At 40.2% G+C, this 12,666-nt stretch overlaps 1 protein-coding gene across 1 annotated transcript in view; it reads right to left on the bottom strand.

Moving 5' to 3' along the window:
• The window catches only part of EIF2B3 (eukaryotic translation initiation factor 2B subunit gamma), a 100,210-nt gene extending 88,724 nt beyond the window's left edge, over positions 1-11,486 (bottom strand). The window contains exons 1-2 of the mRNA XM_035894191.1: positions 11,474-11,486; positions 9,974-10,113 (exon numbers count right to left, since the gene is read on the bottom strand). Of these exons, the coding sequence (XP_035750084.1) occupies positions 9,974-10,113; positions 11,474-11,486 (153 nt within the window). The remainder of the gene's footprint in view (positions 1-9,973; positions 10,114-11,473) is intronic.
• Between the last annotated feature and the right edge of the window lie 1,180 nt (positions 11,487-12,666).

Below are 12,666 nucleotides of genomic sequence, written 5' to 3'. Positions count from 1 at the left end.
CATCCTGCAAGTCCACTGATCTTCACCAGGGCTTTCAACAGTGCTGAGCAAAGTGACAGCCTCTGGGATAGCCTGTACTATTCGCAGCACCACCTTCTTATTATCAAAGTTACACTACTGTACCAAGCTGCAAAAACAGACACAGGGAAAACCCCTCTCTATCACAGCAACTCCATGGGTTGACTTTTGGCAGCTACTCCCTCCCGCATTCCCCAATAACTGGAACTACGTACTTAGGTTTACACACACACAGTTGTGTTTGATCTAAAGAATTCCATTTTCTCTTTCAAGGGATGAACGCTCACTGAGGAGTGTCACCTGCAACAGGGTAACAGTGATGGCCGTACAGCCCACAATTGCCATGAAAAGCTCCAACCTCCTACGAGGGAAGGGCTGTTAAGATCCAAACATGGGGAAGTTAATCAAGTAGAAATCATGCCAGCTAGAAACAAAGTAAAAAGGCTGCGGACAGGAAGGAAGGAATGCTTTTCCAGAAAAATGTACAAATAGCCTGTGAATGCTTCCTTGCAAGTATCACCCTACCTGAAGCGAGAGAGGCCTTGAGTCTCATGGGAAAAGGCCAACGACACTGGAAGTTACAAGCAAAAAATTATTAAAACATCAGACCAGATGGTGACTTAACATTCAAAACAAGGACATTGAGGAACACCAAACGGGGCCCTACACAACTCCTCCTGCTCTGTGGAGTCCAGCGTGGCACAGACTTCAGCAGTACCTTCAAGCCACCCTTCATGTCCTCATCCAGGCATGGGTGACAGTCACGTCTTTAAGGCTCATTCATGGCACAAGGCTTTGCTCTCTCCCCTGACAGCACCAAGGGAAAATGGCAGCTGGAGGACACTGACTCACCTCCCCCGCCCCCTTAAAATCTTACTCTGTCTTTGGAAATAAAACAAGATGCACAAATTCATTTCACAGACTTTTCATTTCTTTGAACGTTCATCACAGAAAGACTTTAGAAAACTATAAACTTGAGTTTGATTTATTAATGTAAAAGCCTTCCTATGCCTGATAAAATCAGCTGATAATAAAGGACCTTTAGCTCTTATTTGCCTGCATGTGTCCGTGAAAGTGTTAAAAAGTGCAAAATGTTTTTTGAGATTACCTTTCCTGAAGCTGTAATTTTCCCTCAACACATAGCACAGCGAGTTATTTACACAAGATGACTGTATATACTTTAAGTAGGGAAAATGAAGGATGATTTACAAAAATGAACACTAACTTCTATTTACTCACCCAAAATGAAAACTAGTAGTAGGTCATAAAAACAGGAAAAGATTTTTACCAGGACGTTTTTAAACAAATTATTTCAGCTATATAGATGTGCAAAGAGCTTACTATAGCTGCAACTAGAATAGGTTGAATTTGTGTAATTCATCAGAAACCACATAGGGTCTAAATGAAAACATGTACTGTAATACAGGAGAAATGCCGACAATTAACTTCTACATGGAAACAAGAGGTATTGGTTAACATAATGAGCACAGGTCTCAAGTTGCCAGGAGCATGAAAAGGATAAGGACATGCAGTGGGAGATGCAACAATTAAAACTGACAGGCATCTCAGGTCTGTCAATGACTCTTCTTGCAAAGCACCTATGGTTTTGCCTGTGTGTATAATGGAAGACATCGTCTTTAGCTGACAATGTGCAGAATAGCAAATGCCCTAATAACCACTCTTGATCCTAACCTTCAGAGCTAATTGCCTCATTCAAACTTCTGGTGTTTTAGCCCTGATCCATAGTAAAATCCTGGCAGAAAAATAAGTAATTTAATTAGCTACATTCTTCCAAAGCTGAGTAACTTTAAAAAAAAAACACAAAACAAAACACAAAAAAACCCAACAACAACCAACAACTGTTGAATTCCCCAACTTTTACCCTGCCAGGAAAAATAAAGATCAGAGCAAAGTCCTGAACACATTCATCAAGCACACAGTCAGGCAGCGCTGTCTCATTCCCCCCAGCACATCGCCAGTCTGAGCACCTGCCAGTATAGCTGCTTCCTACTAAGACAATCAGCTGTGCTTTGGGAATGGGACTGGGGCATGCAATCCGTAATAAATTTTGCCTAGTGCCTCAGTGGTGGCAGCCTTCAATCAGAGGTAGAGAAGGAAACAAGATGCTACATACCCTGCGAGCTGCCAGCGGATACATCTGCTTTTCCCACGCAGCACTAACACCACTGTGAAAGGCAGAATCAGAAAAACTGGCAAGGCAGCAACTTTTATTTGCATTTTAGACACTCAAGTAAACATTATTTTCTGTCAGGTCTGCTGGAAAAAACTAATTAAATTCTTTTATTGTTTCAAAACAGATTAATAGAATATTGAGTTAAGTCTTGCTCAGAGAGAGACCTTGTCTCTTACAAATGAATTTCATTTGGTTTTTTTTTTATTTCCACTGACAGTACAAAAAAATACATAACTATATATTATGGGGACTGAAGTTTTTCTTTCCATGCTCACCAAATTCTGCTCAGCTGTACCAAAAGGATTCAGATTCCACCTTCCAGCCGTTACAGCAAGCTTACTTACATCATGTGTTTGGAAAGGAGATTTTTCAACAGAGGAAGCGAAGCGCTTAGCCATGCCGTCCAAGACGCCACGGATCAGTGACCCTCAGCAGCATACAGACCACCACCGTGACATCACACTTTCCACAACATGGCTCCCAAAGATGCACATACCAAGAGAATCTGGAGTTTCAATCTTTGTTTATTTGTTCAGAGAAAGTTGGTTTTTCTTCTTATTATTGGTAGCTTTTTAAGGTTTGTTTTGCTTTTCTTTTTAAGAGCTGTATTACTTTCAAATCTTACTTTTTGAAACTGAGAAAGCCAGGTGGACCACCTGAGACGAAACATTTTGCATGCAAGCACTCACCAGTGATAGCAGCAGAAGACATGCTGATTAATTCACACCATATTAGTCAGGGCTTCCATTAACACAACTAAAGGCTCATCAAGGAAGGAAAATGTGAAATTGTTCCATTGCTGTTACTCTGCTGGAACACCACATTTTAATCACTGGCTGGAGTATAGTTGAGTGACACAAGGGAGAGAAATGCTTAACAGAAGATGAAAATAATATAGACTCAGTGAAGACAAATGCTTGATCCAGGCACATCCAATCCACCTCCTGCTTTAGCCTGAAACACAGATTCATGATTTAACCAGGTTTCTCAACCTGCTGCCTGGAGAGGCCCCAGCCTGGGAGGCGGCGCCAGACAGCAGCTATGTGGGTCTGGTAAAACGTGGCACAAGAACAAAATGGTCAAATATTAGAGACGCCTACATTTCAGAAGAACTCATTTGTAAACTACAGTGATGCCCCCCACCTTTGTGGTTTTTTTCCGTCAACAATAATCTACAACCCACAAAGAGGTCTGCAGCAGTCTGATGAATGTTACAAGCAGAAGGTCACAGAAACACAGTTCTGAAAGAGGTTTCTGGAGTCAGAGTTTAGCCTCCTGCCATCCCAGGTATCACATTACTTAGTTTATTTAAAAAACCCAAACCAATCAACAAACAAAAAACCACAACAAAAAAAAAATCAGCTTCTCACTCCAGTATAAAGTTAAGGGATTTTTGTCTTGATTACTCCTTCTGGAAGACTGTTGGACAATCCTATTCTGCTCTGATAAAAAACTTTATGTAATTTTCAGACTATGTTTTCTCATAGCAGATTGAAACCCAATTATATTTCACTCTGAATATCTTATCTCTCCTTTTCTAGGGTTTGTTCTGCAGTTGATGCACTTGAGTTCCACACCTGTGCAGTATTCCAGGCAAAAAGTCTTCCCATTGCCTTAAGAAATAGCATTAATTTCTCAACTCTATCAAAAAAGAAAATACTTTACCTGATACATTCCAGTCTTGCATTTACCTCTGCTTCCTCCATCAGAGGAAGTTCTAGTACATTCTGAGACATTGCAATTTACTCTTGGGCTCCTAGCTCCAATTACAGTTTGTTACCAGTCCCCAAAACTGTGAGTTCTCTGTTACCAAAGTCTTGACACTATTACTCTCCTATAACATGGCACGTCACAGAACATGTATTTTGTGTACTGGTCCTGTGAATCATCCAAAGGAGGTCTACTAAACTGCAAGAGAAGGCCTTTAAGAATGGTGGTAGAAGTCAAATAAATGAAGACATAAACCTGGACTGAAGAAGTCACAAAGCAACATACTGGTGGGAATGGCCCCGCTGAAAAGCCCCGATGGACATACCGGAAGACTTCACATTATGACTTGAAAAAGGTGTGTCTGCTAATACCAGCTACAGAGGAAATGCCTCCCTGTAAGTGAGCCAGGGGATTTCATGACATAAAATTTCAAGAGACATCAAAAGAAGTTAACTTTTAAAAAGGCAGTCTATTGCCCACAATTATGAAAAAAAATCACCACTGAAGGACGAGCTGCCTACAGAACAAAACTGCGTCATCTCCTACCACAGCATGCAGCAGACAGCACTCGTATCTTCTCTTGCTAGAAAGCGTATCAGGTATCACCACTGAAACTGCCAGGACTCTTACTAATTTCCCTACTATTCAGATTGAACTCATCTAAATGCTCCAGCCAGCGCTGCTTACCAATGAAAACCAGAAACAAGGACTGGAGATACTTATTGAGGAGAAAGCAATTATACATGATTTTAGAAAAAGAAAACCCACACCTCTTACAGAAACCCCCTTCCACACTACTCCTGGCAGTCAGCAAGATCTGGATGCTAAATAAGAATAAATAAAAACAGGAACACGGAAATTATCAAATTACACCTTAGCACCTGCTCCGTCATAACATCACTCTTTGTTTACAGCAGCATGCTGAATGTACTGTTTTACTAAAAATGCCAAACACTGATCTCATTTAAAAAACCCTTAATCTTGAAACACTATGTATGAGGAATATTAAACAAATCCAGAGCAAGGTTAGTGTTTTCTCATCATCTATGGAAGAGGTATTCAGTTGTTCATGCTCAGGGCTAGATTAAGCCATCCTTACATCCAAATTGTTTACTCACTTGTCCCTAATGAAAGTTTACCCTTTAGAGAGCCTGACTCTTAAGAAAGTGAATTATTTCTTCCCCCTTACCAATCCTACAGGCTCCTTAGCAAAGCATGCAAAGGCTGTGTGCCCCCATGCCTGTACTGGATGAAACAGTGACAAGTAACAGCCTAAGTGATTGATGAAGTAGAAAAGATATCTTTTGATTGATGAAGTAGAAAAGAGAGCAGAATCAGAAAGTGACAGGAAAAAAGAAATGGATGTGGAAAACAAGATTTCCTGAAGGAGGGAGTTTGATTTACATTTCATAAACAAACAATTTTTACACTTTTTTTTTAATTTCAAGCACTCCCTGACAGGTCAGGAATATTCTTTAATGCAAATAATAGATTAAGACAACAGCAACATGGCTCCAAACAAAGGAGGAGACCAAAACATTATGTCCTTCAGAGACAAAAGCATGGATTATGCCCTAAAGAGCTCACAGTCTGCTTTTACTAACGTACGTTGGATGAGGTGGTATTTACATATTACAGACTTAGAGAGCTGGCTTTGTTGTTCAATCTATAAAAAGCATTTTCTGAAGTTTCAAAGTATTTATTGACAATGATTCTTGAAAACAGACATGAACATACAGCAATATTTTAAGTGTTCAACATAAAGATGCTGGATTGAGTAAACGGTTCGAGAGTACTGCTTTAACAGATTGTTAACCTAAGGATGTAACTGCTTGATTCATTGCTTGTTACGACCCATCAAAGTTGCTTGGTTTATCATAGCTCTTCGTTGCTCTTGAGGTTTTTTCCACTACTTTGCACAGCTTTTTAAAAGCTGACAGGCACACAGCCGAAGAAATCCTTGGTACTGCCTCTTTTTGTGTCTCATAAGTCTTGCTGGACCTGTCTCACTTGCATGCTGCAGGTAAGGCAGTAACTCAGAAAGTACTGAAATTTTCACTAAGTAAATCACTTCAAAATTACTCTAGTATAATTATTTATGTGAACAATTGAAAGAAAATGAAACTCAGAAGACATTTAAAATAAGAAAAAAATTAATTTACTCAGCTACAGAAGCAGACCTTCATCTTCCAAAATACATTAAATTCCTATAAATAGCATTCTCTTGCCAAGGCTCTATCTGGAATAGGGGAACTCTCTTCACTCTTCGTGACCAGGGAACGTCACTGATCCAAACCTACAGGCATGGAAGGCTGGCTTGTTTAGGCTAGATTACAAAGTGACAGAGACCTGTAAACAACCCCTATGGTGGTAAAGCTGCAGTTTCAACAAGAGCTTTATTATAACACCATCAACTGTCAGCCTCCATAGTCTATGCTTTACCATTTCCAATCCTATATATAAAGGAAAAAAGAACTAAGACTTTGCAGCTTCACTTTCGTTTTCATATTTTGAAAAGCCACCTGTTATCAGTCCTGCAAAAGATGAGCAGAAAACTAGGAACTTAAAGGGCCAAATGAATAAAACTGACAGTGATACTAAAACTATATAAAAAAATAAAGACTGGACATTAAAATGATAGCCATGGAAACTGCTATAAAGTACAGAGACTATAGCAGGATCCTGAAATCAATAGCATTCTAGTGGGATTGTCCCCAGGGAAGCAATTAAAGGATCTGATCAATAGTTGTAACAAAGTCCTTAAATTATTTTCATATCCCTGTATAAAACAAAACATTCAGGAAATAAACGAGTCAGTCCTATACACGCTTTGTGCTTTTTGACAACATCATTTTAGAGTGCTGGACATTAATAACTTTGTGTAAAATGTCAGTAAGTATTATATTACCCAATTAAAAAAAATAATATAAACACAGACAAAAAAAAATCCCTATCAGTTCCTCACTTCAAATGCTGCAAAGTGATTTTTCAGTAACTTACATTTAGACCAATGCATTCCCAAACTGAGGACCTTTTTAAAGTCATAATCTAGCACACACTGAAAAAACAGAGTATGCAATATGCGCACAGTATAGAAAGATGGTCTTGTGCACAAATCTGTGAGAGACTTGGGACAGCTGTCCAGTTTCCAGTACTGTTACAAATTTCTCTACTGCAAATTACTGCATCTCTTTAAGCCTCAGTTCTCAGCCATAGAGTTGTGAAGACAAACTGGTCAATGGTGTTAGCTATTCAGACACCAGAATTGAACATTTAAATAAAAACAAACAAAAACACCCCACCACAAAAGTCAATTAAAGAACTACTGGTAAAGAACAGGCCAGACTGACACCCAGGCCCAGGAACCCAAAATGTGGAACTTATGGGACCAAGTTCTCTGTTGCTCATTACTTCTCAAACAGGTGTCTTCAGGGACCAAGTTTAGCACGGTATCTTTATTGTGTGAAGGATCCAAGAAAAGGATACATTCAGACTTGTTATGAATATAAAAAAAACCTAATGAAGCTGCTACCTTGTCAATCAGGTGTAGGCTGAGACAGCCAAAAATAACAGGAGGAGTTCCAGCAGAGTAAAGAGCATGCATCTACTATATCAACTCTTGAAGTAAAGATGTCAAAAAAAATCCTGTGTGTGTAAAGTGGGTGAACAGCAAACAAAAACTTGAACAGGCTTCCTTTGCTCTCCTGAACTTCTGAACAACCAGAAAAGAGTAAGACTGGTAGAATTAGCTGCTTGTTACTGTGAACCAAGACAGGCAGTCTCACCTGTCCCCAAAAATGCCAGCACCAGAAAGTGATGAAACAACACTGCAAACTACCTTCCCTTAACCCAATATGAGCTTTGCATGTATGTATTCTCACGCTACTACTGAATGCAATTATGTGAATCTAATCTCGATCTCTAATCTTTAAAGTACCAAGCTTCATTAACCAATGTGCAATACAGCAAAAAGGCCTGCAACTGCAGGCACAGCAAGCAGCAGTGCTGCGCTGGTGGAACTCCCTCAGTCAAATGCCAGACAAGGCAGAAAGTCGTGAGATTTTTATGCTTTAGAGAGGTTCAACATTTATGCACATCTGAGGATTTGTGATCAGCGGTTCAGCTAGCCTTAGACTTTCTTACAGTGCATTTATAATCTTGGCTTTACTCCACATCACTCGCATTGCACACAGGCAAGTTGTCTATACTGTGCTATGTTACCTCATTTTTATGGAGCATACCTGCTCTTCTGTCGGCAATTAACTCAATTTGCGACAAATAAAAGTTTCAGCAACGAGTTTAAACTCCTCATCAGACTTTTTGGCATGGGTTGCAAAAAGCCTGCCAGCAAACTATGGCCACAAGCAGCAGTTGTTTTCACCAGGGCATTCTTCAGTGAGACTGCTCTCCTGCTACACTGTAGACATACCCAACATACTGCAGCTTTTCAGCTACCTTTGCTGTGTAGCTCTCTCACGTATATGACACAGGAGAGAGTATACCCTGTAAGAGGTGTACCGGTGGTATGCATTTACTAGAGGAATGACTCCAAAATACACAGTGCAGCAATCTGCTCCAGAACTTAGTATAGGCTTATTTCAAATAAGAGACCACTTTGTCCTCTCTGGCCAGACAAGCAAGACATGGAATAAAAAGGGCAGAAGTAATTGCTGCCCTTCATACACAGCAGCTGACTGAAGAAAAGCTGCGTGTTTTTCAATACTACTTCACATCTTCTCTAAGCCTTTTTTCTAAAAAATAAACAAAATATCAATACTGCTGCCTCTGAAGGTACAGTCTATCTTCTTAACCCCGCATGCTTTACTGTTGTCTCCCAGGCCTCCCCCTAAGCAAACTCGCCTGGATTACCAAAAAGAGGGACACCCAGAGAGCCACACTAATCGCTCTGATCAGGCAATAAAACTGTAAGGCCAGGGCCATAATTTGCAGTGCAGAGATACTTCCTTACTGCATGCATATATTTAAAAAATACCACCAAACTGAGTTATGAGCGCACGATTCTCCACATGACAGAAACATTAAGTTAAACTGATTTTGTTGATTTTGCTTTTCCTCTTTGTATCTTCTCTTTGCCCTCTAAATTGTTCTAGTCTGTGTATTAATCCCTTGTAGAATCTCTCTCATTGTGCCACCTAGACAGCCATATTTGCCCGGAATCAATTGGCATCTTTCTCTTGGGAGTACACAGCCTCTTACACTGCAGTTTATTACCTTCAAAAAGAGCTTGAAGACAAAAAGGCATCTCAGGACTTAAAACAGTCCGTTGATGTTATGTTGCAACCTTTATTTAAACAGCCAGTTTGGCTAAACAGACAGGGAACAAATCAGAAAGATTTAGTGTATGACAATGACAAAAACAAAATTCCATCCCAGATCATGGTAAGAGCTCTGAGCAGCATTTCTGCCTTACATGGGAGTGTTTTAATTGTGCAGCTGGAAATTAAAATTCTATAAACCGGCATTTTTGGTAGAACAGCAGCCTTGTATCACATTTGGGCACTATTTATTGAAGAGCTTACTGTATGACCAAGCCAGCAAAAGCACAGGAAAAGCAGAAAACTGAAGCACAGAGCAAGTCACTTGCCTAATGGTGCAGGCAAGCCTGTGGCAGGGCCAAGACCTGAATATAAGCTTCCTTACATAGCACAGGCAATACACTGATAAGATGACAATGAACATTTGTGCAGAACTGCTTCCCCAAGCACTGTGTGGGCAACAGCTATCACACATCATATCAAAAATTTCATCAACAAATACAACCTTTTATTTAACCTGCCAGAAAGCTAGCACTGACTAAGAAGCAGCCAGTACCGAGCCTGGATCTGCTCCAGCCCTCCTACCTGTCAATTCTAGTCATTTAGAGTATTTGTCTGAGTTCCCCCATAAGGTGACCTTTACAAAATTCAGCTCTTATGAAGATCAGGAAATTCAGTTACCCACAATGTCATTACATGGGACAGCTCTTAAAGCACACAAATAAAAAGTATAAACAATTGTCTTCCAGTCAAATTCAGTAAAAGACAATAATACCTTAATTTTCTGGTGAATATGCCTTAGTGAGTCTGCTGTACCCATGTCCACGTTGTCACTGATGCACACAAAATCCAGCTTCATTTTTGTGTCCAAGTTTAACATCTTTTGGATTTCCTTCCTTGTAATCACAATGACCTCTAGGACAGAGGAAAGTGGGATGAGATCAAGCAAAAAAAAAAAAAAATAAAAAAAAAATTAAACCACAAATAGGATACACTCACTTTTTATTTACAAAGCCTGATGGAATTGTCAAAAGCCTTAATGTAACTGGGTTCTCCAATGAACCAAGCTCTTTTGGCACTAGTAACTTTAGAAGAAGAGAAGTAATCTCCTAATGAATACGAAAACAATCTCTCCTGCTTTGTGTGGGTGGAGGGTTGTTACTGAAAGGGGCACATGCATGCGAGTGGCATGAGTATAGCAAGACAGAACACAAATGTCTTCTATCACTAGCAAGTGACCTCAGACCATATGTCCTCAAACAGACCAATGAGACCCTGCATTAATGTCACCCACACTTTAGAGCTTTGCCTTTTGCCCTCCCTGATCTGTTTAATCCTCTGTGGACAACACCATCACCAACAGTATTACAATACAATCATTAAACTATTTCTGAGCACCAGCTTGGATTGAAGTAATATGTGAGCAACAAACTCATTCCATCTACAAAAGAAAAAAGGTAAATATGTATTTGAAAGATATTGACAGTTGCATGAAAGCGTATTTTCCAAAATGAAGAATGTGAGAACAGAAGCTCTGCAAAGAAAAGACTGAGAAAACAAAACAGCAAGAAACCTTTTCCCCTGGCCTCAAGAACTGGAAGGAAAAGCAAATTAAAATATCCCACCCCCCAAAAAACCCTCAAACATCGTAACATCATTTTCCACATGTAATTTTAAGAGAGAAGTATGGGAAATAATACAGCCCTCAGGAAGCTCGGGCGGCAAGATGAAAACATACTAAGAATAAATCTGTATTGTTCAAAACTGAACTCATCCTGAATCTGTTCACAGAAAAGATGAAGGAACTGTAAACAGTAGAATGATGTGGTAGTTTGGTACCAGAGATACATGAGGACTCCCCTCCCACTCCCGTACCAGATGCCAACTTGGATTCAAAACAGGCTAAGAACCTAGAGAACGGGATTGAAAGCACACCTTGAACTGGGGAAAGAAGTAACCAATAGAGAAGGAATTGGTGTCAGGTGGAAGTTATAAGCCCACAGGTCAGCATAAATCCGATAAGCTGGACAAAGGTGTCCTAATATTTATTAGAAGGCATGAAGCACTTGTAGTTGGGACAGAAGGAATGCAGTGAATCAGACTGTGGAACACCTACTTACTAATATAAGGAACTATGAGGAACTAAAGCCTCCTGTAATACTTACAATTATGATCCAAGGGGAGAATCCATGCCACTGGAGTACTAACACAGAAACATACAGGTTGGTCAGGGGACAGAAGCAAGAGAAGAGCAGGAAGGTGGCAGCTTGCTTACTGAAGCTGCACATGCAACCCTGTCTGTCCAAATTTGCATAGAGGGTAGATAATCTGAAGAGCTATGTGTGAGAAAGGAGAAAGATCTGACCATAACACCACCTACTAGTTGTTAAGAGCATCAAGTGGAAACGGTTATTTCTCAATAGTTATAAAGAGCCACACAAAGTGCAAGACTGGTTACAGAGAAGCTTTTAGCTACCTGTCTATCCGTATCACTGGGTAAAAGTATGATCCTTGTAAAAAAAGAGATGGGAGAACAGTCAAAGAAAGTCGACATTCAGAAAGCAGACTCAAACAACAACAGGCAAAAAGCAATTCCAAAGGAAAAAAGTTCTTAGGGATTTATTAATGAAACAAAGTAAAAGCAAAGCCTTAAGTTTGCTCTTTCTTTTGTCCTTTGTGCTGAAACTGTAAGAGGCTGACATGGATAACCATGAGCTGATCTTTACATCTTCACAGAGAAAAGCAGCAGTCAGGAAAAAAGCCACATTCTTAGGATGAAGTATAGAATAATCTCATAGCCATGCGGGAGAAGCAAAAACAGAAAAGCAGAAAGGCAAAGGACAAAGACAAGCATGAAAAAACAGAGCCACAAAAGGTGTCAGGAGGAAGTTTTATAACAGGGGGAACACTACAGGAAGATTTGGTCCACCACTCAAAAAGTAGACAAAAACCTAAACCCAGAAAATACTGAAGAAACTCACTATGTACTAAATGCTGGTTTAGCCCTTCTGTGAAACAAGACCCACAGGCGAGCATTACAAGTCTGCCGCTTCCCCCTGCCCTGTTCTGTCCAAAACCTAGCATTTGACTCCACGCTGCAACAAGGACTAAATGCCTCAGACAGAACAAGTAACCCTGAACGTCAGGCCAGACTGAAACAACAAACCAAATTATATCCCAGGAGAGCTGACATGCTTCTCATGCCGCTCTCATTAATGATTCAGAGAAAGAAACAAATGACAGACTCCTGTTTAATGACACTGGGAAAGAGACCAATGCTGGGAAAAACATCTATATATGGGAAAACCCTTGGTAAGGGGAGAAGAGGGGGAAAAGGGCGCAGGCACAGGAGGTGCAGCCTATTGTTAAGGACGTGACATGGGCCAATAGCATAGCCCCGCCGCGGAGATGAGACCTCCTGCTAAAGCACCTATTTTGATCAACAGACCAGCTACAAGACATTGGAAC

The sequence above is a fragment of the Egretta garzetta genome, unplaced genomic scaffold, assembly GCF_000687185.1.
Source record: "Egretta garzetta isolate BGI_Z169 unplaced genomic scaffold, ASM68718v1 scaffold145, whole genome shotgun sequence".
NCBI lineage: Eukaryota > Metazoa > Chordata > Aves > Pelecaniformes > Ardeidae > Egretta > Egretta garzetta.
The sequence above is the reverse complement of the archived record's forward strand: the minus strand, read 5'-3'. Positions and strand labels throughout refer to the sequence as shown.